Here is a 23,090-nt window from a genome sequence, read left to right on the forward strand (position 1 = left end):
TAATAATAATAATAATAATATAAAAAGATTACTGTCAGGAGATGCATGTCAGAGTAGGTCTTAAACTAACTAGAGCCATTAGTCCCTATTAAAAATGTTAATGATCAGATTATTTTTACCCTCTTGTTATTCGGGTAGTGAATACATGGCGACAGCCTATGTCTAAGGCAAATATTAAATGACAGACTATACACTTAGAAGTAACGATTCTATAAAGGTTCCCTTGGATAAGCACTCATGGCAGCGTCTTCAAAATCTACAACAGGCAGCTGACAAGAGATGCAGCCAAAACTGAGAGGACAGTGGTGTCATCCAATGCATACCATCCATTTTTGAGGGAGAAGGACCAGAGTATTTGATAGCTGACATGAAGGAGGTCACATAACCTTCTTGAAGATACTGTAGTCATATTTATGAGCTATCTTGATCATTTCACTTGGCACATTTTGTCTACCTTCTGAAATAGAAAGTGATGAAAGGGTGGGTGATTTGATGAAAGGCATAGGCTATTGGTACCAAATTATTATTCTAATACAGAACCCAAATTACAATTTTCGAGGACATTTCTCAAAAGGTGTTCCAATAAAGGCATATGATGTAGAAATATAGGGTAGTATAGCTTAACTATAATTATTGCTTGTATGTGTGTAAAGGTATAATATAAACATAGGATTTATTTTAACATCTGGTATAAACATGAATTCAATCAATATAATGAATTACTTAATTTATTAAACAATACTTTTCAATAACTTACCTTGTGGTAATTGTACAAATTATAATTTATATCTCGTTTAAAAAATACATACAAATATATTAAGACCTCAGAATTCAATACCGATTCTGTGAAGACATTCTGAAAATTAAGTTTGGGTTCCTTCAAAATGCAAAAATGTCAGCATTTCGATTCCTTTACTTCAGCTGTTAACACTAAAACGTAACTGATGCTGCACTGGACTGAAGATGCAGTCAGGGTGACAGCAGGCGTCTCACTAAGTGGAGCATCCCCCTGTGGAAAATGAACTACAGTACCAACGCTGGGAGTGCACTTCCCTAAACACTAGAGTGACATCACATGCAGAAGCACATTTGCTCTCTAATCTGGATTTATGACAAACTTTCTAAAATATCTTCATGACTACATAAGCTTCTATAAAACCTATTATAAATTGGAAGAATATAATTGGTGCATGTGATATGCCCCCCCCCCCCCCGAGATGTTTAATACCAAATATAGAGGTCAACTTTGATGCTGGCCCAACTATGCCTTATAAAAGGCCTTCCTTTCTGTTAGGGCCATGCTTGATGAACTGTTGCTCTGTTGGTAAGACAACTGAAACAGGTCAAATGAGATTGCAAAACAAATACATACATCTATAAATAAATTGTAAATAATAATACATAGTGCAACCCAATAACAAAACTTTAACTTATTCTATAGTACATTGTTTATTTCTTTATTTATTATATCAGTTGCTAAATGAAGTACAGATAGAATAATCCACTATATATTCACAAAGCATTAATATGTATTAATACTCTAACTGGTAAAACTGTCTAAGTTGCAAAAAGTTTTAATACTAAATATAACCTGCAATAACTGTAACACTGTAGGGTAGAAATAATGTTTAATTTTGTTTAATTGTTGTATTCCAGAGTTTGGGTTTCCCTAGTTTCTTGCCTGGCATCGGGGAAGGTATGTATTCTCTTTAATTTTTCATAATTAAGGGAGATTGCATTTATTGTGAATATGCTTTCCAATCCTTAAGCTAATAATACAATATACAAACTAAAATGCTATCAATGTAGTAATATATCAAGTAAAAACATGGGAATGTACATTACTGACTGATACTCGCATCACACAACATAACATTAATTTCCTTTCATTGAGTGTCTGCATTATGCCTAATTTGTTTTAGTGAGCTGCAACAATGAGTTCGGATTCGGAGATGGCGGTTTTTGGCGAAGCTGCCAAATTCTTGCGCAAATCTGAAAAGGAAAGAATAGAGGCGCAAAACAAACCATTTGACGCCAAAACGGCTGTCTACGTAATCGAACCCAAGGAGCTCTATGTCAAAGGCATTCTCCAGAACAAAGAAGGGGGCAAAGCCACCGTGAAAACTGAAGCCGGGCAAGTAAGTACCCTTCTGACATCAAAAAATGTAACCGCGCCTGCATCATTATCATCACAATGATTACCTATACCTTTCAGTGCTTTAAGTCATTTCTTTTTCTTTTTTCCTTTCTAAATATTCAGACTCTAACAGTTAAGGAAGATCAAGTCTTCCCCATGAATCCTCCCAAGTTCGATAAAATTGAGGACATGGCGATGCTCACCCACCTCAATGAAGCCTCTGTGCTGTATAACCTCAAAGAGCGTTACGCAGCATGGATGATCTACGTAAGTCTTCATTCAGTGAACTTACATGCTTCCTCTTTCAATTATAATAATACTGTTTAGTGGTAATGTTATATTTGTGCTATGTTCTAGACCTACTCTGGGCTCTTCTGTGTAACTGTGAACCCCTACAAGTGGCTCCCAGTGTACAATCAAGAAGTTGTGACAGCGTACAGAGGAAAAAAACGCCAAGAAGCTCCTCCTCACATCTTCTCCATCTCTGACAATGCCTATCAGTTCATGCTAACTGGTATGTATCACTTACAAATAATCAGACTGTTGAAGGTACATTCCCTTTAATGCAGCATGGTGCATGTATTATATGAATTGTACAAATTAGTGTTTGTTGCATAAAACTGTTCATATAGAAACACCTAATTGGTGTATTGCTTAACAACAGGCATCAGCACTGTAAACAAGCAATGTGTGAACAACTGAGTTCATGGTAATAGAGTTAAGCTTTAGCAAGGACTCAACAGCAATAAATTGTTATTTTTTTCTGCAGACAGGGAAAACCAGTCAATCCTGATTACGTAAGTACCTGATTTATTACAATTTCAGTTAGATTTGAGTGACATCTAACAGCTGAAAAACATTATTTCCAATTTATCCTATTGATCTATTGTGTGTATTTTAACCCTCAGTGGAGAATCTGGTGCTGGAAAGACTGTGAACACAAAACGTGTCATCCAGTACTTTGCGACAATCGCAGCGGCTGGGGACAAGAAAAAAGAGGTGGTTACTTCCGGCAAAATGCAGGCAAGGAAAAAATAAATATGGATATTTTTGCCACATTCCTCATCTGATTTTTTTTCATCTTCAAAGATTACATTTTTAAACATTATCTGTTACAGGGAACCCTGGAGGATCAAATCATTTCAGCCAATCCTCTGCTCGAAGCTTTTGGTAATGCCAAGACAGTGAGGAATGACAACTCCTCTCGCTTTGTAAGTTCTATGTAGCACGTAGTCTTGCTTTCCTAGATGAGGTGATTCCTATGCCTAATTCCCTTGCTCTGCTCTGTCTAATTAAGGGTAAATTCATCAGAATCCACTTTGGCACCACAGGAAAACTGGCTTCTGCTGATATTGAAACCTGTGAGTTTTTTTTTTCAATACATTAGTCATAATATAATTTTAAATCAAATTTAATACTTAACTTTATGTACTGTATTTATACATGGCTAATTTGTCTTTTTCTTTTTACAGATTTGCTTGAAAAGTCTAGGGTGACATTCCAGCTTTCAGCAGAAAGAAGCTACCATATATTTTACCAGATTATGTCCAACAAAAAAACAGAGCTCATAGGTATGGGAATAGTTTTACCATGCTAATTGAACTTTCAGAACCTGTACACACAAAGGTATCTTCACAAGCATTTAGATCACTTTATACTACCTGCAATATTATGACAGGAGGAACAATGAAAATCAATTGCAAAGAGATTCTGGGGATTGTTTTAAGAGCTTGTTTCAACACATTTTAACAGAAAGCTCCCAGCAGACTACACTAAACAGACAGCATTAATTTAGACAGCAAAAGAATGTGTAGCTGCTTATTTTGACATCTTCTATTTCTGGCAGACTCGCTGAAGAGTTTTTATTGGTGATAATTAATGATACAATTGGAAAGCAATGGTGTACATTTATATCTCTGTTGTTTGCTTGTTTCCCCAGAAATGCTTCTCATCACCACCAATCCCTATGACTATCCCTTTGTTAGTCAAGGGGAGATCAGCGTCAGCAGTATTGATGACGGTGAGGAGTTGCTAGCCACAGATGTAAGTAGTGTTTGCTGGCTGCTGCTTATTACCCAGTGTACATCATTGGAAGTCACTGAATACTTTTCCTTGTTCCCTTAGAGTGCTATTGACATTCTGGGGTTCACTGCAGAGGAGAAAGCTGGCATCTACAAGCTGACCGGTGCTGTAATGCACTACGGCAACATGAAGTTCAAGCAGAAGCAACGTGAAGAGCAGGCTGAGCCTGATGGCACTGAGGGTAAATGTTTTCATTGGATAAGTGTAACTATCTTTTGTGATCATATCCCTGAAATGCTGGGCTATAGTATGGCACTTCACAGACTTTATCATATTGTAAAGTGATGGCTTCCCACAAATTTCCTTGAAAGTTGGAAGGCCTGTAAGTTAATGAACACGTGTATAATGTATGTGTTTGTGTTTCAGTGGCTGACAAAGCAGCGTACCTTATGGGTCTGAACTCGGCAGATTTACTCAAAGCCCTGTGCTATCCCAGAGTGAAAGTCGGAAATGAGTATGTGACAAAGGGGCAGACTGTTCAGCAGGTACTGTGTTTAAGCCGGAACGACCCATAATTGTTAAGGACAAATTTAAAGTGAATGTCACTCATCACATTTTAATCATTCTTAGGTGTATAACTCAGTCGGCGCCCTGGGCAAATCTGTCTATGAGAAAATGTTCTTGTGGATGGTCGTTCGTATCAACCAGATGTTGGACACAAAACAGTCAAGACAGTTCTTCATTGGTGTCCTGGACATTGCAGGATTTGAGATTTTTGATGTGAGTAGTACTATAAAAATAGGCATAATCAACCATTACTGAAGGGGGGGGGGAAATGCATGTAAAAACATTAATTTACTGGATACACAATACATTGTGTTCTTATCTTTCTTAATTTAGTACAATAGCTTGGAACAGCTGTGCATCAACTTCACCAATGAGAAACTGCAACAGTTCTTCAACCACCACATGTTTGTACTGGAACAAGAAGAGTACAAGAAGGAAGGAATTGAATGGGAGTTCATTGACTTCGGTATGGACTTGGCTGCCTGCATTGAGCTTATTGAGAAGGTAGGAATTTTCCAACCATGCATTGAAGAAAAAAAAAGAGAAAGAACAACAAAATCACATAAATTCACATTTACATCTTTATGTATGTATGTAATTATGACATTGTTATTTATACATACATTTCTATCCATCAGCCCATGGGCATCTTCTCCATCCTTGAAGAGGAGTGCATGTTCCCCAAGGCATCAGACACAACCTTCAAGAACAAGCTCTATGACCAACATCTTGGCAAATCCAACAATTTCCAGAAACCCAAGCCTGCCAAAGGCAAGGCTGAGGCCCACTTCTCCCTGGTGCACTATGCCGGCACTGTGGACTACAATGTCACCGGATGGCTGGACAAGAACAAGGACCCCCTGAATGACACCGTGGTGGGGCTGTACCAGAAGGCTGCCTTGAAACTGTTGTGTTTACTCTATTCCACCTATTCTTCTACTGAAGGTGAGTTTGATTTTACAGTGTAATGTTTTTATACACTTCCAACTGAAGGCTATTTGGTTTTCAAGAATATCAAACAAAATGCAATTTGACTGTTTGAGAAAAATACATTTATATTTAAGTTGAACAAGATCTACACAGCAACATTTAGAGCTATCAGTTATTATATTAATGTATATTGTTGCTTTTGCTGTATATGCTTATAGCTTTTTCCTGAGACAAAATGTATGTTATTTCCATTACATCTGAACATATGTGTCAGTTTCATGCTTAAAGTTTTTGTCAAATCCTTGGCAAAACAGAACTATTAATTCATACTACAAAATACAAAAGTGACATTAGTCCAGATACAAAAATGGATACTGTTATTATTATGAATACTATGGTTTTGTGTGTTCTGTACCAATTGTATGAACCCTATAAATGTTTCGAGTTCACGAAGATGTACATTATTATTTTATCTAAATCAGTAGGGTTTTTCTTATCACAAACAATAATATATGTAATATATTGAGATGTATCTCTCTGTATGTTTTTTGTTTGTTTTGTATGTTATTTGAAATTTCAATGAAATTTGACCTTTAAAAAAAACCATGTAAAAATGGGTTATTCCTGAAGTAGGATGAATGATGAGATTATATCATATTTGTTTAAAATATTTTATTTGTCTGAAATTATTATTATTATTTTTTTTCTGTAAAGAAAGTAGTGGATCAAAGAAGGGTGGGAAGAAGAAGGGCTCTTCCTTTCAGACAGTATCTGCTCTCTTTAGGGTGAGTACTCTGTGTGTGGGTGTGCTAAAATCACCTTTGAGATAATAATAAGGTAAAATAATATGAAAAGTAGTTCTCAAAGTATTTTTTTTCTGTAATCTTATAAGTTTTTACTCTCATAGATCTCCTCTTCTTGTTGTGATTATATATATTTATTCTTTTTACTAATACATGCTCTGTGATATGTTACCTGCCCCTTGCCAGGAGAACCTGGGCAAGCTCATGACCAATTTAAGGAGCACCCATCCACACTTTGTCCGTTGCATCATTCCCAATGAGACCAAGACACCAGGTAAAGTAACATAACAACAGTGGCAATAATGTAAATTACCTACAAACACATACATTAATAGTAAAGATAATAGCATTTATTTTAGTCATAAACTAAATTGAATGGATGGATTTTTAAGTACAACTGAAATTAAAAGTAAATACAAATGTTAAAGACATTACATTACTCCCTGACTTATTTTATTTTAATGTTAGGGGCAATGGAAAATCACCTGGTTATACACCAGCTGAGGTGCAATGGTGTGCTGGAAGGAATCCGAATCTGCAGAAAGGGATTCCCCAGCAGAATCCTGTATGGTGACTTCAAGCAGAGGTATTGTTTACAAAAGCTATGTGACTATTTTTAATTATTAATTTTTATTTTTATTATTTCCATTATAGTCAAAGTATGGTGAAAATGTATAACATACATCCGTCCTAATGATTCTCGCAGATACAAAGTATTGAATGCCAGTGCCATCCCAGATGGTCAGTTCATCGACAGCAAGAAAGCTTCAGAGAAGCTCTTGGGATCCATTGATGTAGATCACACTCAGTACAAATTTGGACACACCAAGGTAGGTTTCTCATTTCTCATAAATTAAGGCCAGATAACTGATATCAACACTTCTCCTTTGCTCCAGTGTATGATAGGTGTATTCTACCCTGCAATATTGTCATTAAACACCTTATCAATTGAAATTCAAACTATCTTTACTTTCCACTTAATATATACATTAAGGTTCACTCCAGGTTCTACATATTTTACTCAATTGAAGATGAACGTATTACAAGTATATATTTGCAAATGTTTTATATGTGTTTACAGGTATTCTTTAAAGCTGGTCTGTTGGGCACTCTTGAGGAGATGAGAGACGACAAATTGGCCGCTCTCATAACCAGCACCCAGGCTAGGTGTCGTGGTTTCTTGATGAGAGTTGAGTTTCAAAAGATGATGGAAAGGAGGTAAATAACAGTATTTAAGATGTACAACACACTTTGAAGATTGCCTGACATCAGAAACATAATGGTATGATTTATTTAATTAATTTATTTAATTGTGTTATTTTGTTTATTCTCTTTGCATTGTCTAGGGAGTCCATTTTCACCATCCAATACAACATCCGCTCATTCATGAATGTGAAACACTGGCCATGGATGAAGCTGTATTTCAAGATCAAGCCACTTTTAAGGAGTGCAGAAACCGAGAAGGAATTTGCGAACATGAAGGAAGAATTTGCAAAGTGCAAGGAAGAATTGGCGAAATCAGAAGCCAAGAGGAAGGAACTAGAAACCAAAATGGTGACGCTGCTACAGGAGAAGAATGACCTGCAATTGCAAGTCCAGGCTGTAAGTAAATTGTTCAATGTACACTGCAACTAAAGTTGCATATTCAATTCTAAAGCCAATGCATTCCAGAATGATTAAATGTAACAACTCCCCAAAGTTCCCAGGAGCACACTTTGCTGACTAATTACACTGGGTGTAGACATTTTGCCTCATATTGTCTTGCAGGACATCCCACATCATTGGCCTCACAAAAAATATCTGTAGAAATAACTTGCACAAGAACACTGTAAGAAATTCAACCCCATCTTGCTCATTCATTCTTTTGTTAGTATTTTAATGATGCATACAACCACTTTCTAGGAAACTGAAAATCTCTCTGATGCTGAAGAAAGATGTGAGGGCCTGATCAAAAGCAAAATTCAGCTTGAGGCTAAAATTAAAGAGTTAACAGAGAGACTGGAGGATGAGGAGGAAATGAACGCTGAGCTGACTGCCAAGAAGAGGAAACTGGAGGATGAGTGCTCTGAGCTCAAGAAAGACATTGATGACTTAGAGCTCACCTTGGCCAAAGTGGAGAAGGAGAAACACGCCACAGAAAATAAGGTCTGACTAGTCAATTATAATGTATTATAAAGTATTACATTAACTCAAAATGAATTAAAAGATAATTAATCTATTTATATCTGTCTAAATATATATAATGTCTATATCATCTTAGGTTAAAAACCTAACTGAAGAGATGGCCAATTTAGATGAAAACATTGCCAAGTTAACCAAGGAGAAGAAAGCCCTCCAAGAGGCACACCAGCAGACTCTGGATGACCTTCAAGCAGAGGAAGACAAAGTCAACACTCTGACTAAAGCCAAGAGCAAGCTTGAACAACAAGTGGATGATGTAAGTGAAACAGTACATAATTTTCAAGCTCATTATTGATTCAGTAACAGGATAAGTCATCAACACACATGCTGACACCAGTGGGCCACCATCACACATGGCCATTAACAACATCAAAAGGAGGTTTTTGTTTGAATTCTCTCAAATGTCAGCTACGTGAGCTAGCATGCAATAATTAGTTTTACACTACAGAGGTGACAATAAACATGTAGTAGAGTTAGTGGTTCAATTCAGTTAAGTCTTTGTTTTATAATAAAACAAATATATTAAAAAAATATCCACAAACTCAAGGTAAAGAACAAATGTATGAAACTTAGTAGTTGCTGAATATAAGGTATATATGCCCTCCCTCTATTTTATAGCTTGAAGGGTCACTGGAGCAAGAGAAGAAACTGCGAATGGACCTTGAGAGGGCCAAGAGAAAGCTGGAGGGTGATCTGAAACTAGCCCAGGAATCCATAATGGATCTGGAAAATGACAGGCAGCAAATGGAAGAAAGACTGAAAAAGTAAGACTGTTTGGACTTGGTCGGAGGATCACTGAAATGAAAATCCAGATCGGAAAGTTACTTATTCTGCAAAATGTTTTTCCCCTTAACAGGAAGGACTTTGAAATAAGTCAGCTGCTTAGTAAAATTGAGGATGAGCAAGCATTGGGTTCCCAGCTTCAAAAGAAAATTAAGGAGCTGCAGGTAATTTCTGAAAGAAAAAAAGTATGGTTAGAGGTTTACATCTAAAAAAATGTATAAAACATGCTGTTCTTGTGGTTTTAATAGGCACGCATTGAAGAGCTTGAGGAGGAAATTGAGGCAGAGCGTGCTTCCCGAGCAAAGACCGAAAAGCAAAGGTCTGATCTTGCAAGAGAGCTTGAGGAGATCAGTGAAAGGCTTGAAGAGGCTGGTGGTGCAACCTCGGCTCAGATTGAGATGAACAAGAAACGAGAAGCTGAGTTACAGAAGCTCCGCCGCGACCTTGAAGAGTCGACTCTGCAGCACGAGGCCACCGCTGCTGCCCTCCGCAAGAAGCAGGCCGACAGCGTGGCAGAATTAGGAGAACAGATTGACAACCTTCAGCGAGTCAAGCAGAAGCTGGAGAAGGAGAAGAGTGAATACAAAATGGAGATTGATGACCTCTCCAGCAACATGGAGTCTGTTGCTAAATCAAAGGTAAATAGGTAGTGAGCACCTACTTCACTAAAGAATTAAAACAAAAAGATGACCTGTTGTAAAACTTTTTAAAATTATTATTTACAGGCAAATTATGAAAAGATGTGCCGTACTATGGAGGACCAGCTTAGTGAATTCAAGGCAAAGCACGATGAAAATATCCGTCAGATGAATGAAATCACTACTCAAAGGGCAAGGCTTCAGACAGAGAATGGTATGACACATTTCAAATGACTTGTTTACCTTATATTGTACATCGTTATAGTGCATTTGATACAAATCTTGAAATTATTTCCCATTAGGTGAGTTTTCCCGCCAAATAGAAGAGAAGGATGCCTTGATCAGTCAGATGACAAGAAGCAAGGTTGCTTTCACTCAGCAAATTGAAGAACTAAAAAGGCAACTTGAAGAAGAAGTAAAGGTGTGGTTTTCTGCATAAATAATTCACTCAGAATTTGAATAGTTGGTACAGTTGTAGATTCTACAACTATATATATATATATATATATATATATATATATAGATATATATATAGATACAGTACTGTGCAAAAGTTTTGGGCAGGTGTGAAAAAATGCTATAAAGTAAGAATGCTTTCAAAAATAGACATGTTAATAGATATGTGGGGGCCATTCCATCACTTCCAGGACTCCTTGTTCTTCTTTACATTGAAGATAGTTCTTAATGACTGTCGCTGTATGTTTGGAGTCGTTGTCATGCTGCAGAATAAATTTGGGGCCAATCAGATGCCTCCCTGATGGTATTGCATGATGGATAAGTATCTGCCTGTACTTCTCAGCATTGAGAAGACCATTAATTCTGACCAAATCTCCAGAGGTCCAGAGCACATGCTGCAATTTTTCTGCACCCCAGTTCATGTGTTTTCATGCATAGTTGAGTCACTTGGCCTTGTTGCCTCGTCAGAGGTATGGCTTTTTGTCCTCAAGTCTTCCATGAAAGCCACTTCTTACGAGACTTCTCCAGACCGTAGATGGGTGTACCAGGGTCCCACTGTTTTCTGCCAATTCTGCCAATTCTGAGCTGGTGGCACTGCTGGACATCTTCCGTTTGTGAAGGGAAGTAAGCATGTGCCTTTCATCTGCTGCAGTAAGTTTCCTTGGCCAACCACTGCGTCTACGGTCCTCAACGTTGCCCGTTTCTTTGTGCTTCTTCAAAAGAGCTTGGACAGCACATCTGGAAACCCCTGTCTGCCTTGACATTTCTGCCTGGGAGAGACCTTGCTGATGCAGTATAACTACCTTGTGTCTTGTTGCTGTGCTCAGTCTTGCTATGGTGTATGACTTTTGACAGTAAACTGTCTTCAGCAACCTCACCTTGTTAGCTGAGTTTGGCTGTTCCTCACCCAGTTTTATTCCTCCTACACAGCTGTTTCTGTTTCAGTTAATGATTGTGTTTCAACCTACATATTGAATTGATTATCATTAGCACCTGTTTGGTATAATTGTTTAATCATACACCTGACTATATGCCTACAAACTCCCTGACTTTGTGCAAGTGTACCTAGAAGAATTGATGCTGTTTTGAAGGCAAAGGGTGGTCAAACCGAATATGGATTTGATATAGATTTTTCTTCTGTTCACTCACTTGGCATTTTGTTAATTGATAATCTACTAACACGTCTATTTTTGAAAGCATTCTTACAGCATTTGTTCACACCTGCCTAAAACTTTTGCACAGTACTGTATATTATGGGGGAATGGATCCCAGGAGATTAAAAAAACACCACATAAAAGATGGGAAGATGAAATAAGATTGAAGCTAGTTCAAACAACTTGGGGAGGCCTTCAGCAGTGGATCACTATAGGCTGCTGATGTTTATCATAATATATATATCTATATATATATATATATATATATATATATATATATATATATATATATATATATATATGCTATCTATCTATCTATCTAATATATATATATATATATATATATATATATATATATATAATTTATAATTTCAATATTTATGTCTGGCCAAGAGCCTACGGAAAGTGGCATTTTAGTTGTCTAAAATACTCCTGTACTTCCAAACTTTAATTGGAAGTGCATCTCTCTCTGTGGATTTTTTCGACTCTTCATGGACGTAATTAAGTTTCCCTCTGTTTTCTTTCAGGCCAAGAATGCTCTGGCTCATGGTTTACAATCAGCCCGCCATGACTGTGACCTGCTCCGGGAGCAATATGAGGAAGAGCAGGAGGCCAAGACTGAGTTGCAGCGTTCACTGTCCAAGGCCAACAGTGAAGTGGCTCAGTGGAGAACAAAATATGAGACTGACGCCATCCAGCGCACTGAGGAGCTTGAGGAAGCCAAGTTAGTTCTCATACTTTAGCTACTTAATTAAAATGAAAATATCAATTTTAGACACTAACTGCTTTTTTAGACCTATACCATGTTTAAATATCTCAAAGTATTTTATTTATTCTAACCATTATCTGCAAAGGAAAAAGCTTGCCCAACGCTTGCAAGACGCTGAGGAACAAATTGAGGCTGGGAACTCCAAGTGCGCCTCTCTGGAAAAGACCAAGCAGCGGCTGCAGGGTGAGGTGGAAGACCTCATGATTGATGTGGAGAGAGCAAACGCTCAAGCAGCTGCCCTTGATAAGAAGCAGAGGAATTTTGACAAGGTACGCATCCTTTATCCGTCATTGATGCAAATAAAGTACATTGAAATCATTTTAGGATTAGTTTTTACTGATGTGTGCATATGCATATAATGCTTTCAGGTTCTGGCAGAATGGAAGCAGAAGTTTGAGGAGGGCCAGGCAGAGCTAGAAGCTTCCCAGAAAGAGGCTCGCTCCCTCAGCACTGAGCTTTTCAAGATGAAGAACTCCTATGAGGAAACGCTGGATCACCTTGAAACACTAAAACGAGAGAACAAGAACTTACAACGTATGTTTTCCCTTCTTCTACATATATGTGCTGATATGGTAGTGTTTGTTATTAAGAAATTATTATAATCAATGTCATTGCAGAGGAGATCTCAGACCTTAGTGAACAGATTGGGGAAAACGGGAAAGTAATCCATGAGCTCGAAAAGTCCAAGAAGCAGGTGGAATTGGAAAAGATTGAAATTCAGACGGCCTTAGAGGAAGCTGAGGTAACTTAGAGAGTGAGCTGCTGATTATGGTTGCATAGAACTAAATCCCCAACCTTCTTTTTTCACAAAATAAGTAATACATTCTTTTTGTAAATAGGCATCTTTGGAACATGAAGAATCCAAGATGCTTCGTATCCAGCTTGAATTGAATCAAGTGAAGTCTGAAATAGACAGAAAGATTGCGGAGAAGGATGAGGAGATTGAGCAGATGAAGAGAAACAGCCAGAGGGTTATCGATCATATGCAAAGTGCACTTGATGCAGAAATCAGGAGCAGAAACGATGCCTTGAGAATTAAGAAGAAGATGGAGGGAGATCTCAATGAGATGGAAATCCAGCTCAGCCACGCCAACCGCCAGGCTGCTGAAGCCCAGAAACAACTGAGGAACGTCCAAGGACAACTTAAGGTACATGGCAATCCTACATAAAAAGCTAGTCAAATTGACAGGGCATAGTATACTTCAATTTCAGAGACCTGTTAAATTAAAATTTTCACCTCTTCATGCAGGATGTCACAATTCACCTAGATGAGGCCTTAAGAAGCCAAGAGGACCTTAAGGAGCAGCTTGCTATGGTGGAGCGCAGGAACACCCTCATGATGGCTGAAATTGAGGAAATAAGAGCTGCCTTGGAACAGACTGAGAGAAGCCGCAAAGTGGCTGAGCAAGAATTGCTTGATGCCAGTGAGCGTGTGCAGCTGCTGCACTCCCAGGTTGATAGGAATTCACCTTGCAAGTTTTTGAACAATTTAATTATAGAAAATCATAATATTACAATTTACCTGTTTTAAAACATTGCAGAATACAAGTCTTATCAATACAAAGAAAAAACTTGAAGCTGACCTAGCTCAACTGCAAGGTGAAGTTGATGACAGCATCCAGGAAGCCAGGAATGCAGAAGAAAAAGCCAAGAAGGCTATTACTGATGTAGGTTTTACACTTCAGCAATATGCCACACAAATATGTTGCTAATCCTACAATGTTCTCAAAACAACTCTTGGTCCAACTGGTCCAACAGGCTGCTATGATGGCAGAGGAGCTGAAGAAGGAGCAGGACACCAGCTCTCACCTGGAGAGAATGAAGAAGAACCTGGAGGTCACAGTGAAGGACCTGCAGCACCGTCTGGATGAGGCTGAGCAGCTGGCAATGAAGGGTGGAAAGAAGCAGCTCCAGAAACTGGAGGCTCGGGTGAGTGATCGTACAATTTGTTTTCAGATATGTATAGAATAGGTAAAAATAAACGCAGGCTAATAGATATCATAATCAATTACAGGTGCGTGAGCTGGAAAATGAACTGGAAGCCGAACAAAGGCGTGGAGCTGAGGCCATTAAAGGAGTGCGCAGATATGAGAGAAGGCTGAAGGAAATTACTTACCAGGTATAGCAGCATAAATATAACGCAGATTCACTAATGCAATTGTTATTTATAAAAATGTATTATATGAATACATGTACAATTTATTTATATTTATATATCTATTTTATTCCCTACAGGCTGAGGAGGACAAGAAGAACGTTGTTAGACTCCAGGATCTGGTTGACAAGCTACAGCTGAAAGTGAAGTCTTACAAGAGACAGGCTGAGGAAGCTGTGAGTTCTTTTATTTTTGCATTCTGTATTTATTAACATTTATTATTCACTTTAATTCCTCGGATATATAATTATCTTTGAATGCAGAGTAACAGTCCAGAAAGGAAAGGCATTTATCCACCTAGATCAAACAGTAATGCTTGTCTTTATGACACTGTTGCCTTTCTTGATTGCTCCAGTGAATTTAATGGCATCCAGAGTATAGACCATGTGGCTCCATAATGACACTTTGAGACAGGACAGGATTGTACAATTGCCTTTAAACTGAAAGACATAAATCAGTTGAATCGTGCATTGTTGCTTAATTTCACTGCACAGCATTATTAAGAAGTAAAAGCTTATGTAACATTGGTTACGTATTAATTCATACTACATATTTTGTTAATGGTTATGAATGCATAAAATCAACCATTTATCTTATCAATTTTAAGGAATACATTGCATATAAAACCTAGTCTCCAGATCAAATCAGTTGTTCAGTCTTTCCAATTGGTTGCAGCAAGAGTGAGCATCTGGGCATTCTCCTGTTCTTTGCATGTGATATTTAGGTAACAATAATATAGTATATTGTGCAAGATTGAATTCAAAGTGAATGTCTTTCAGATGAAGGGAAAATTAACCACTCTCTCCTCCACTCTCAAAATGTCTTGGTGTCCATTAATTGGAGCCATATGATCACACTAAGAATGGAGTCATCATGTACAAGGGGTTCACATTGTTCATTAAGAGTCCTATTGTATTTTTTAATCTTTTCAGGATGAGCAAGCCAACACCCATCTCTCCAAGTACAGGAAGGTGCAGCATGAGCTGGAGGAAGCCGAGGAGCGTGCGGACATCGCTGAATCCCAGGTCAACAAGCTGAGAGCTAAGAGCCGTGAGATAGTCAAGGTGAGTGGCGTTCATAACGTATAAAAAAAACTAATGACAACAAATAATTCAGCCATACTGCTTACAATCAACAATTCTTGCTGTTTCACTCTGAGATATATTCACTTTGAAAGAGAGAGAGGTAGAGTGGCAAAAAATTGTGCATTTGATTGTTTATTATTATTATTATTATTATTATTATTGTTGTTGTTGGCTTTAAAGCACTAGTAACAGTTTGATTGATTTACCAAGACAGCAGTATTTCTTGCAACACAGGCAGTTAAAAAGAAAAACAGAGATGCATAATTATAAAAGGCTAAGAGTTTGGTTTTGGATTATTCTATATTACCACAAATAAGCTTGACAGTTTGCTATTTTTCTTTCAATCCCAAAGGGCAAGGAAGGAGAAGAGTAGAAGAACAGTAAGGGTGTACCTGCACGAAATTCATACAATATGAATTTCTACAGTTGTAGTTCTAGGTGTAGCATTTCAAGTGAATGCAAATAAAGCATGTTCAAAATAAGTTGCTTCTGTAGTTTTTGTTCAGTACCTGTTATTCAGTAAGAGTATTACCAGTTACTCTTCAGTACATATAAAGCAATTTAAAAAAGTGAAATGAATGTATTTCTAACCGCCACACATTCCCCATCTGTAGGGTTTGGACACTCACTGCCCGAATATCATTTTGTTCCTCTGTGTCACTAACATGCAGCCTCTCTTTGCACTCCTTTTGTATGTAAATGCTTGACCTTTATATGCTGTTGCAACTACAGCAAATCACAACATAAAACAATAATCTTTTAACTTCAGTAGTTCTTTCTACAATATAGTTACATTTTATAATGCATTATTTTCATAACTGGACACATTTTTCACTCACATCAAAGACCTATTCACACTGAAATAAATGTAATTGACACATAACCGAAGACCAAATCGGTTTGATCAAATTTAATGCAATGCACTAGGACAAAATGATAAGATGCATTGCATTTTACTTTACAAGTTACTTAATGGTGCAATGTTTAAAAATGTAAGCAATTTGGGCTATTCTAGCTCTACAAATGACTTGCATATTACATTTTTAATATGTACAATTACATTACTCAAGGCTATTGTGACATCAAGCTGTCACATCCAGGTGTGTGAATGCTGTGGATGTTTGTATTTTTTTTAAAGCCAGATACTGATTTTATAAGTGTGTTGTATTTGGCCTGGTGTGAATAGATCTTAAAAGGGAAAGCGTTGGCACAATCAGTGGGATTGTGAGCAACAGAACCACGACAAGGTCCTTTCCCATGTCTGCTGGTCAACCACACCCTCACCTGCAACAGCTCCAGGACACACCATCCTTGGCAAGAAAGGTGCCATTTGATAACTCATCACCTATTCCCACAGAAGAAATCTCAGCTTATCAAATAATATCATAATGCAATGACAGTAGAGTTGTATTTTTACATATATGCAAATCATTAATATTGCTTCTTTATATTGCCTTCAGAACCACAGACCAAATCTAAAAAATATGATTAAAAAATAATAATAATTAAAAAAAAAAAAAATTGACTGTTTGGGTCACCCAAAAGCCGAAATTCAACACCATTGTTGTAACAGGTTAGTTTGTTAAAGAAAGCAACAAACTAAATATACTGAATGATGTTTACTTCAAATAGAGTTGAACTGAAAATGGTTTCAGAAAAAAGACATGAAAAAGGTTCATGGTTTGAAGCAGTTGCCATCTAGTGGAGCAAGAGCGATTTCCATTTTTAGTATTGAACTGTGAAATTGCATGTAATGGTAAGATGAAAGTGTAGGTGCATATACTATATTTGTGTACTGAAATGTAGAAGAATATTTTTTGATTACATTTTCGAACAGAAAACCATTTTAGCTTTGGATATGCATTCTGCAAACACGTAGCAGAAATTGCTAACACTGCAGATGGATAGGAAAAGGGAACTTTCTTGATTCTCCTCTGATGTGCAGCACATAATCATATTCCTTTCAAAAAACACTGTAAAAAGCAACACTTTCTTGAACTAGATGCCAATTTCTGAGAAGGGATTACATATCAGTGATTCCCAGTTTACCCCTTAACACAAGTGGCCACAGTTCAAAGGTTAACTGAAATGCAAGAAACCTGAGAACTGTGCAGGATGAAGTGGTTAGCGGTTCAGTGAAATATTTAGTGGGATCACATGTCAGAAGTTAAGTGATTAATGCTAGAAATTCTTATATTAGAACCCTTTGAAAGGAACACCACTCAGCCTTTCCTACTGTCCCTTTAATAAGTTAACTATCATCTTGTACACATTTTCTTTTCAAGAGGGAAAATATTGAAATGTGTTATATTCTTATTTTGATTGTCATTGTTATGCATTCTGGTGTCATTCTATACTTTTTTTAAAGATTGGTTTAAAGTTAAATAAACAGTTCCTAGAATATATATAACAATGTTCCGATATGGAGTAAATGTCAGACTTCTTTCTTACAGTGCTTTGCTTTGAAGTCTGTAAGAGGATAGTGTAACACGTTACTTGTAATAGTGCTTGCCTAGGTTTTCACTGCAACTAAATCTTGTCGGCATGTTATTCCTATTGATTTCCTAAACTACAGGATTAATTGTTAGGTTCTTCATCAGCATTAGAAGTTTGAACTTCCTGTTGGCATTATAATTAATCTTTTTTCCTCTCCTGTTATCCTTGTATTGAGAATACTCTTTTGCCAGTTCTACACACACAGACACAAATGAGAAGCCACTTAGTGCCTTTCTAAATAAATTATAGTAGTTGTTCATATTATTCTATGCCTTGAGATGTTGCTAATTTGGCATAAGTCACTGCTTAACAGATGCACAGCAAACATAGATTTTATTTAAAATAAAATATTTCTTAAATATTTGATCAACCAAAAAAAAAAAGTTAGTGATGAGTAAAACATGCTTTCAATCAAATGTGTTTGTTACAATATATACACATTTCTTCATCATTACTTTAGCTCTGTTTTTACTTTTGTTTGTATTACTCTTGAAATTTGGATTTTGAAGTTAATTTTATTTGCAGCAGAAAAGAAAAGACAACAGGCACACAACCTATTCAACCATTAACCTGTGTTACCTTACATTAAAACATGTGTGTTCTGGATATAGTCACAAACATGCATTCATTCATGACATTACATATTCCTATTTTTGATATATACAAATGCAAACTCGTGCCCATGCATATTTCAACGATCTTTAGGGGATGTATTAGCCTGCTGTACCAAACATAATGCATGCACTAGTAATTAATTTGTTTTGTAGAAATACTGCTTCAAAATCATTTCAAAAACTCATCACTACATTAAGACCACATATGGCAATGTTATGTAAACAATAAGAAAAATAAGAGATAATGTTCTCTTTGCAAGTTAAAATTATATGAAAGTGCAGATTAGGACATAATGCATGATAGTTATTAGTTATATATGGTGTAGTTTAAATAATTATGGAATAAAATCACTAGTACAAACCTTGAACTTCACCTGATATGTAGTCTAAATGGTAATGTTCGTTTCCCCACAGACCTGTAAATAAAATAAATAACAAAATTAATTCATGGAAACCTTTAAAAAAAAAAATAAGATTGACAAATTCTAATATATTAAAAAAAAAAAGACATTCATTGCTGATCTGAATAGATATGTTTCACTTTCCCAGCTGCTCTAAGCGACTGAGGCTCAAATGAGAAATAACATTATGAAGCTGAGCTAGTCCCAGACTTGCCACGGTGGTTGGCAAAGAATGAATGAGACTCACACATTGGCTTTCACAAAATAAAAACAGAAGCACTTGCAAGTAACCGGAACTTTTCCCTATATTTGGCATTAACCATCCACACCAAGGAACTATTAGGGGCTTTAGGGATCATCTGCAAATTGACACATGTCCAGGCAATAAAAATATTTTGAATATTTTGAAACCAAATCCAGCAATAGATCACTCCTCAAGTGGAGTGAAGTAAGTTTTACTTTTATTGGCTGCTCTATATGTAGAAGCCTGTAAATAGATGTCTTCTGAGAGCAGCACACATAAAGGAACATGCTGATGCATAACAAATCTGTCGGAGAAGTTTCATTTGATACGGTGCAAGAAAGTGAGAGTGTGGCAGAGGTGGCCTTTTAGGCAGCTGCATTCAAATTGAATGATCCTTTCTGTAGGAATGAAAGGAGAGATGAGAGGAAAACAGGAGATTGAATTTGTTCCCTGCCATATAAATGTGATATGAAATACCATTATATTGAAATGTGCAACTTAATACAAATATTTTAAAATAGTAACATACGTGGCACATTTAATCAGCAGGTTCAAAATGAAAACAGGTTTTATAGCAAGCTGTTGCCCTAGAACTGTTGTATTAAAATACAAATTGAAAAACTTTCAGAACAGATTAAATAGACTAGCCCTTTCTCAGTAACTAACTACACTAAAGACTTAAATTGACAAATTGGATTATTGGTACTTCTGCTATGTTAATCTACAATAATATTATGTCTGCAAATCCTCAAATATCTGCAAAAGGGCCTGTATCAAAATCCAGTTTAGATCAGCAAGATACAGTCTTTCCTTTTACAATGAATATAGGTAATTTATTGAAAAACCTTACATACTGTAGTCACAGACTTGGAGTAATGGTTTACTCTCTGTACCTGCCTTGCATTTAATAACACACAATTTTACTTTGTTTAATTTTGCAATGCTGTGTGTATGGTGTGCACTTATTTCATTCTATCATATTAATAGAAGGGTAATAAGCTCATCTCACATAATTAACAATTAATACAAAGTTAATGCCAGGTATATAGGAACAGGTTCAAATGAGTGGGAAACAAATCCTAAAATATTTTGCATAACCTAGGTTTATAAGCCCTTTTTACAATTTAGTTCTTAGTACCAAAAGCACACTGCCAATATTCACACTTGCAATAGACCACTGCATTGAAAAGGATGTTATGCTCAAAGCCTCCAAACACGTCGAACAATTAAAGTGTGACCGTATGATCAGTAAGACTTCGATTTACAAATCTTTGCTTCTGGGTTAAAACGTGCAGATTTGAAACATCCATAAACCTCAGATGTATTGCTGTATTGTGGAATTGTTCGGAATGGTCTAAATGGACACATGTAAAAGCTGATTTCCATCACCAGGTGAAGACTGTCAGTGAAACCAAAAGGTGATAATTTTGGCGACTTTTTCTTGTTGAGTTCAATGGCTTGAAAACATTCCCATATTAGGTGCAGGGGAAAATAGATTCTGGCTAATAGATAATGACCTCAGAGGACACACATGTGTCTTCACTTATCACTTGTGAGTAGGTAACTGCAAATATTAATACATGGTCATTACACATAGGATAGAAAGAAAAGAACATGATATTTGCAGTTTTCAATGAGACAATAAGGAGGGCTTACAAAAACCACGCATAACAACACAAATTAGTGAAATGCAATGAGATTATTATGTGCTAAAATGATATTATGTGCTAAAATATTGCAAATGCAGTCAGCTGTAAATGAACTTAGGGACACATGGCATACATTTCCAAAACTTCAACGTGAAACCTTTGTGGAATAAGGTTAAGCAAACTATTGAAAGTTTTAGAAATATGTTCCAAAAAAGTTAAAATATAAAAATAAGAGAGTTTCTAATTCATTACAGTACATGCATGCCTGAGGATTACAGTTTTTGTAACCAGTACAACTGTTTTCAATTCCTCACGTAATACAAGCACTTAAGACCCGCTGAGAAAACCTCACTAGGAGTCCAAGGGCATTGGCACCATGTAGGTGTATGTCATCATGTCAATTTATTAGGTTACAGAAGACCATGTGACGACAAGTGCACCCCTTGCCATCGCTGATCCCTCTGCTGTCTATAATCCTGAAATCTCCAACGTGATTACAATAATTTATCATATTTTTATTCACCCACTCGAGTCATGCATTACGTGGGGAATGGCGTTGCAAAGGAATCACAGTATATTGGCTTGTGATAACAATCCTCAGGCTTGAGTCTCACTTCCAGAAAATGTGTCATCAGAACAACTTCCCAGTATAATCCTCTCACAACCACACAATGACATGACAGGAACTGTTTTTGTGGGAATAACCAGTCTGCATCAGTGTTGACAGAAGCATTATTATAATACGTCCACCAGAAATACAACACGATCCTCCGGTTTCTAATTTCTGTTCCTTTGGCTCCATGGAGATCGTCAGTGATTCAGTTTCAATGCTGTTCCCCAGCTGATGTATGACTCTGGGCTTGTGAATAGATGTATGAAAACATCTGTAACTATCATCAATATATTTCTGGAATTCATACAGCATGGTTGACAGTACATTTGTTGTCAACATCATGGGGTGTTTTTTTTCCCTCCTTTAAACATATGTACAAATTGATTGGTGCTAAATGGCTCCTGTGCAACACCCCTAGGGGATGCTGTACTTCATTGGGGGATCATTTACAATTATTTGGGATGAGAGATTGTACATAAATGTAAGGTATCCTGATTTCATATTATCACTCTCCAAACCTCTCCAGTATCACAGTTATTACAAGCATGTCCATCGCCAAAACAAAAGATAATTAATGTATAAACTGACAGAAAGAAAGGGCAGTTTTAAATGTAGATCTCACAGCAACGTAATTGTTCACACTCCTGACAAAAATATTATCATATTAAATATCAGGCTTGAGGTAAATCATGTATGGAAGATTTCTTATAAAAAAAATGAAAAATAAAAACTCTGTACTCTGAAAACAAATAAACCCAATGCTCCAACTGTGCAAGATCATATCATACTGTATTTGGCAGTTTTCCCATTGCCATATATCTTCTTAGCACTTCTGGCTTCCATGCTGCACTCATTCAAAGTCAAGCCAAGGAGGTATGGGTCAGCTGTGTTATACATTTTCTATCAGCTGTCACTTGATATTACGCCATTAAGCAGCACCTGTTGAGTCATGATTAATTCAATTATCCAAGTTACATTTGAATTGAGAGATCATGAGGATATGGATTCCTGTAAAGCTGGACCCAGTCTGTGTTTCACAGTCATCACCATTGTTTTCCGCCTATATCGATCCACTGCTGGATGAAGGACTCCCAAGATGTTTCCACTTGCTTCAATCCATAGCTTCTCTTTTCCAGGTCACGCCTTCAAACATTATTATAACATCTTCATATCTTTTATCTGGTCTTCTTCTGGGTCTTTTTTCATCTCTTGAGATCCATGTGATAGCTTCCTCTATAGATCTTGTAGAATGTTTTTATGTAGAACAAAATACTGCAGAACATTTCCCACACCTGTGTCACTGTTTTATACTGTATTAATTGCAGACATTAAATTATTCCTTATGGCCATGTATCCTGCAGATATGAAAACAAACTAGGAGACTTAACATTTT

General features: G+C 36.8%; 1 protein-coding gene across 1 annotated transcript; it reads left to right on the plus strand.

Annotated features, from left to right (window-relative positions):
• Positions 1-1,934: 1,934 nt before the first annotated feature.
• LOC136749021 (myosin-4) lies at positions 1,935-14,565 on the plus strand. The gene is made up of 36 exons (XM_066702961.1): positions 1,935-2,138; positions 2,261-2,404; positions 2,495-2,651; positions 2,907-2,934; positions 3,046-3,160; positions 3,256-3,348; positions 3,435-3,498; positions 3,610-3,708; positions 4,077-4,180; positions 4,262-4,400; positions 4,586-4,704; positions 4,790-4,939; positions 5,060-5,230; positions 5,365-5,675; positions 6,375-6,441; positions 6,646-6,733; positions 6,928-7,045; positions 7,166-7,289; positions 7,541-7,677; positions 7,806-8,061; positions 8,362-8,604; positions 8,720-8,896; positions 9,259-9,404; positions 9,497-9,587; positions 9,672-10,061; positions 10,149-10,275; positions 10,364-10,482; positions 12,199-12,395; positions 12,526-12,709; positions 12,809-12,974; positions 13,058-13,182; positions 13,280-13,588; positions 13,690-13,893; positions 13,982-14,107; positions 14,199-14,369; positions 14,455-14,565. The coding sequence occupies exons 1-36, from the start codon at positions 1,935-1,937 to the stop codon at positions 14,563-14,565; spliced, it is 5,574 nt and encodes a 1,857-aa protein (XP_066559058.1).
• Positions 14,566-23,090: the final 8,525 nt, after the last annotated feature.

The sequence above is a fragment of the Amia ocellicauda genome, chromosome 5 (assembly GCF_036373705.1).
Source record: "Amia ocellicauda isolate fAmiCal2 chromosome 5, fAmiCal2.hap1, whole genome shotgun sequence".
Classification (NCBI taxonomy): Eukaryota; Metazoa; Chordata; class Actinopteri; order Amiiformes; family Amiidae; genus Amia; species Amia ocellicauda.

Bases quoted from the DNA above. Each gene is read 5' to 3' on its own strand.
- LOC136749021 (XM_066702961.1), top strand. From the start codon at position 1,935: ATGAGTTCGGATTCGGAGATGGCGGTTTTTGGCGAAGCTGCCAAATTC. The intron at 6,442-6,645 runs GTGAGTACTCTG...GCCCCTTGCCAG, and splicing joins CAGTATCTGCTCTCTTTAGG to GAGAACCTGGGCAAGCTCAT. The intron at 7,290-7,540 runs GTAGGTTTCTCA...ATGTGTTTACAG, and splicing joins ACAAATTTGGACACACCAAG to GTATTCTTTAAAGCTGGTCT.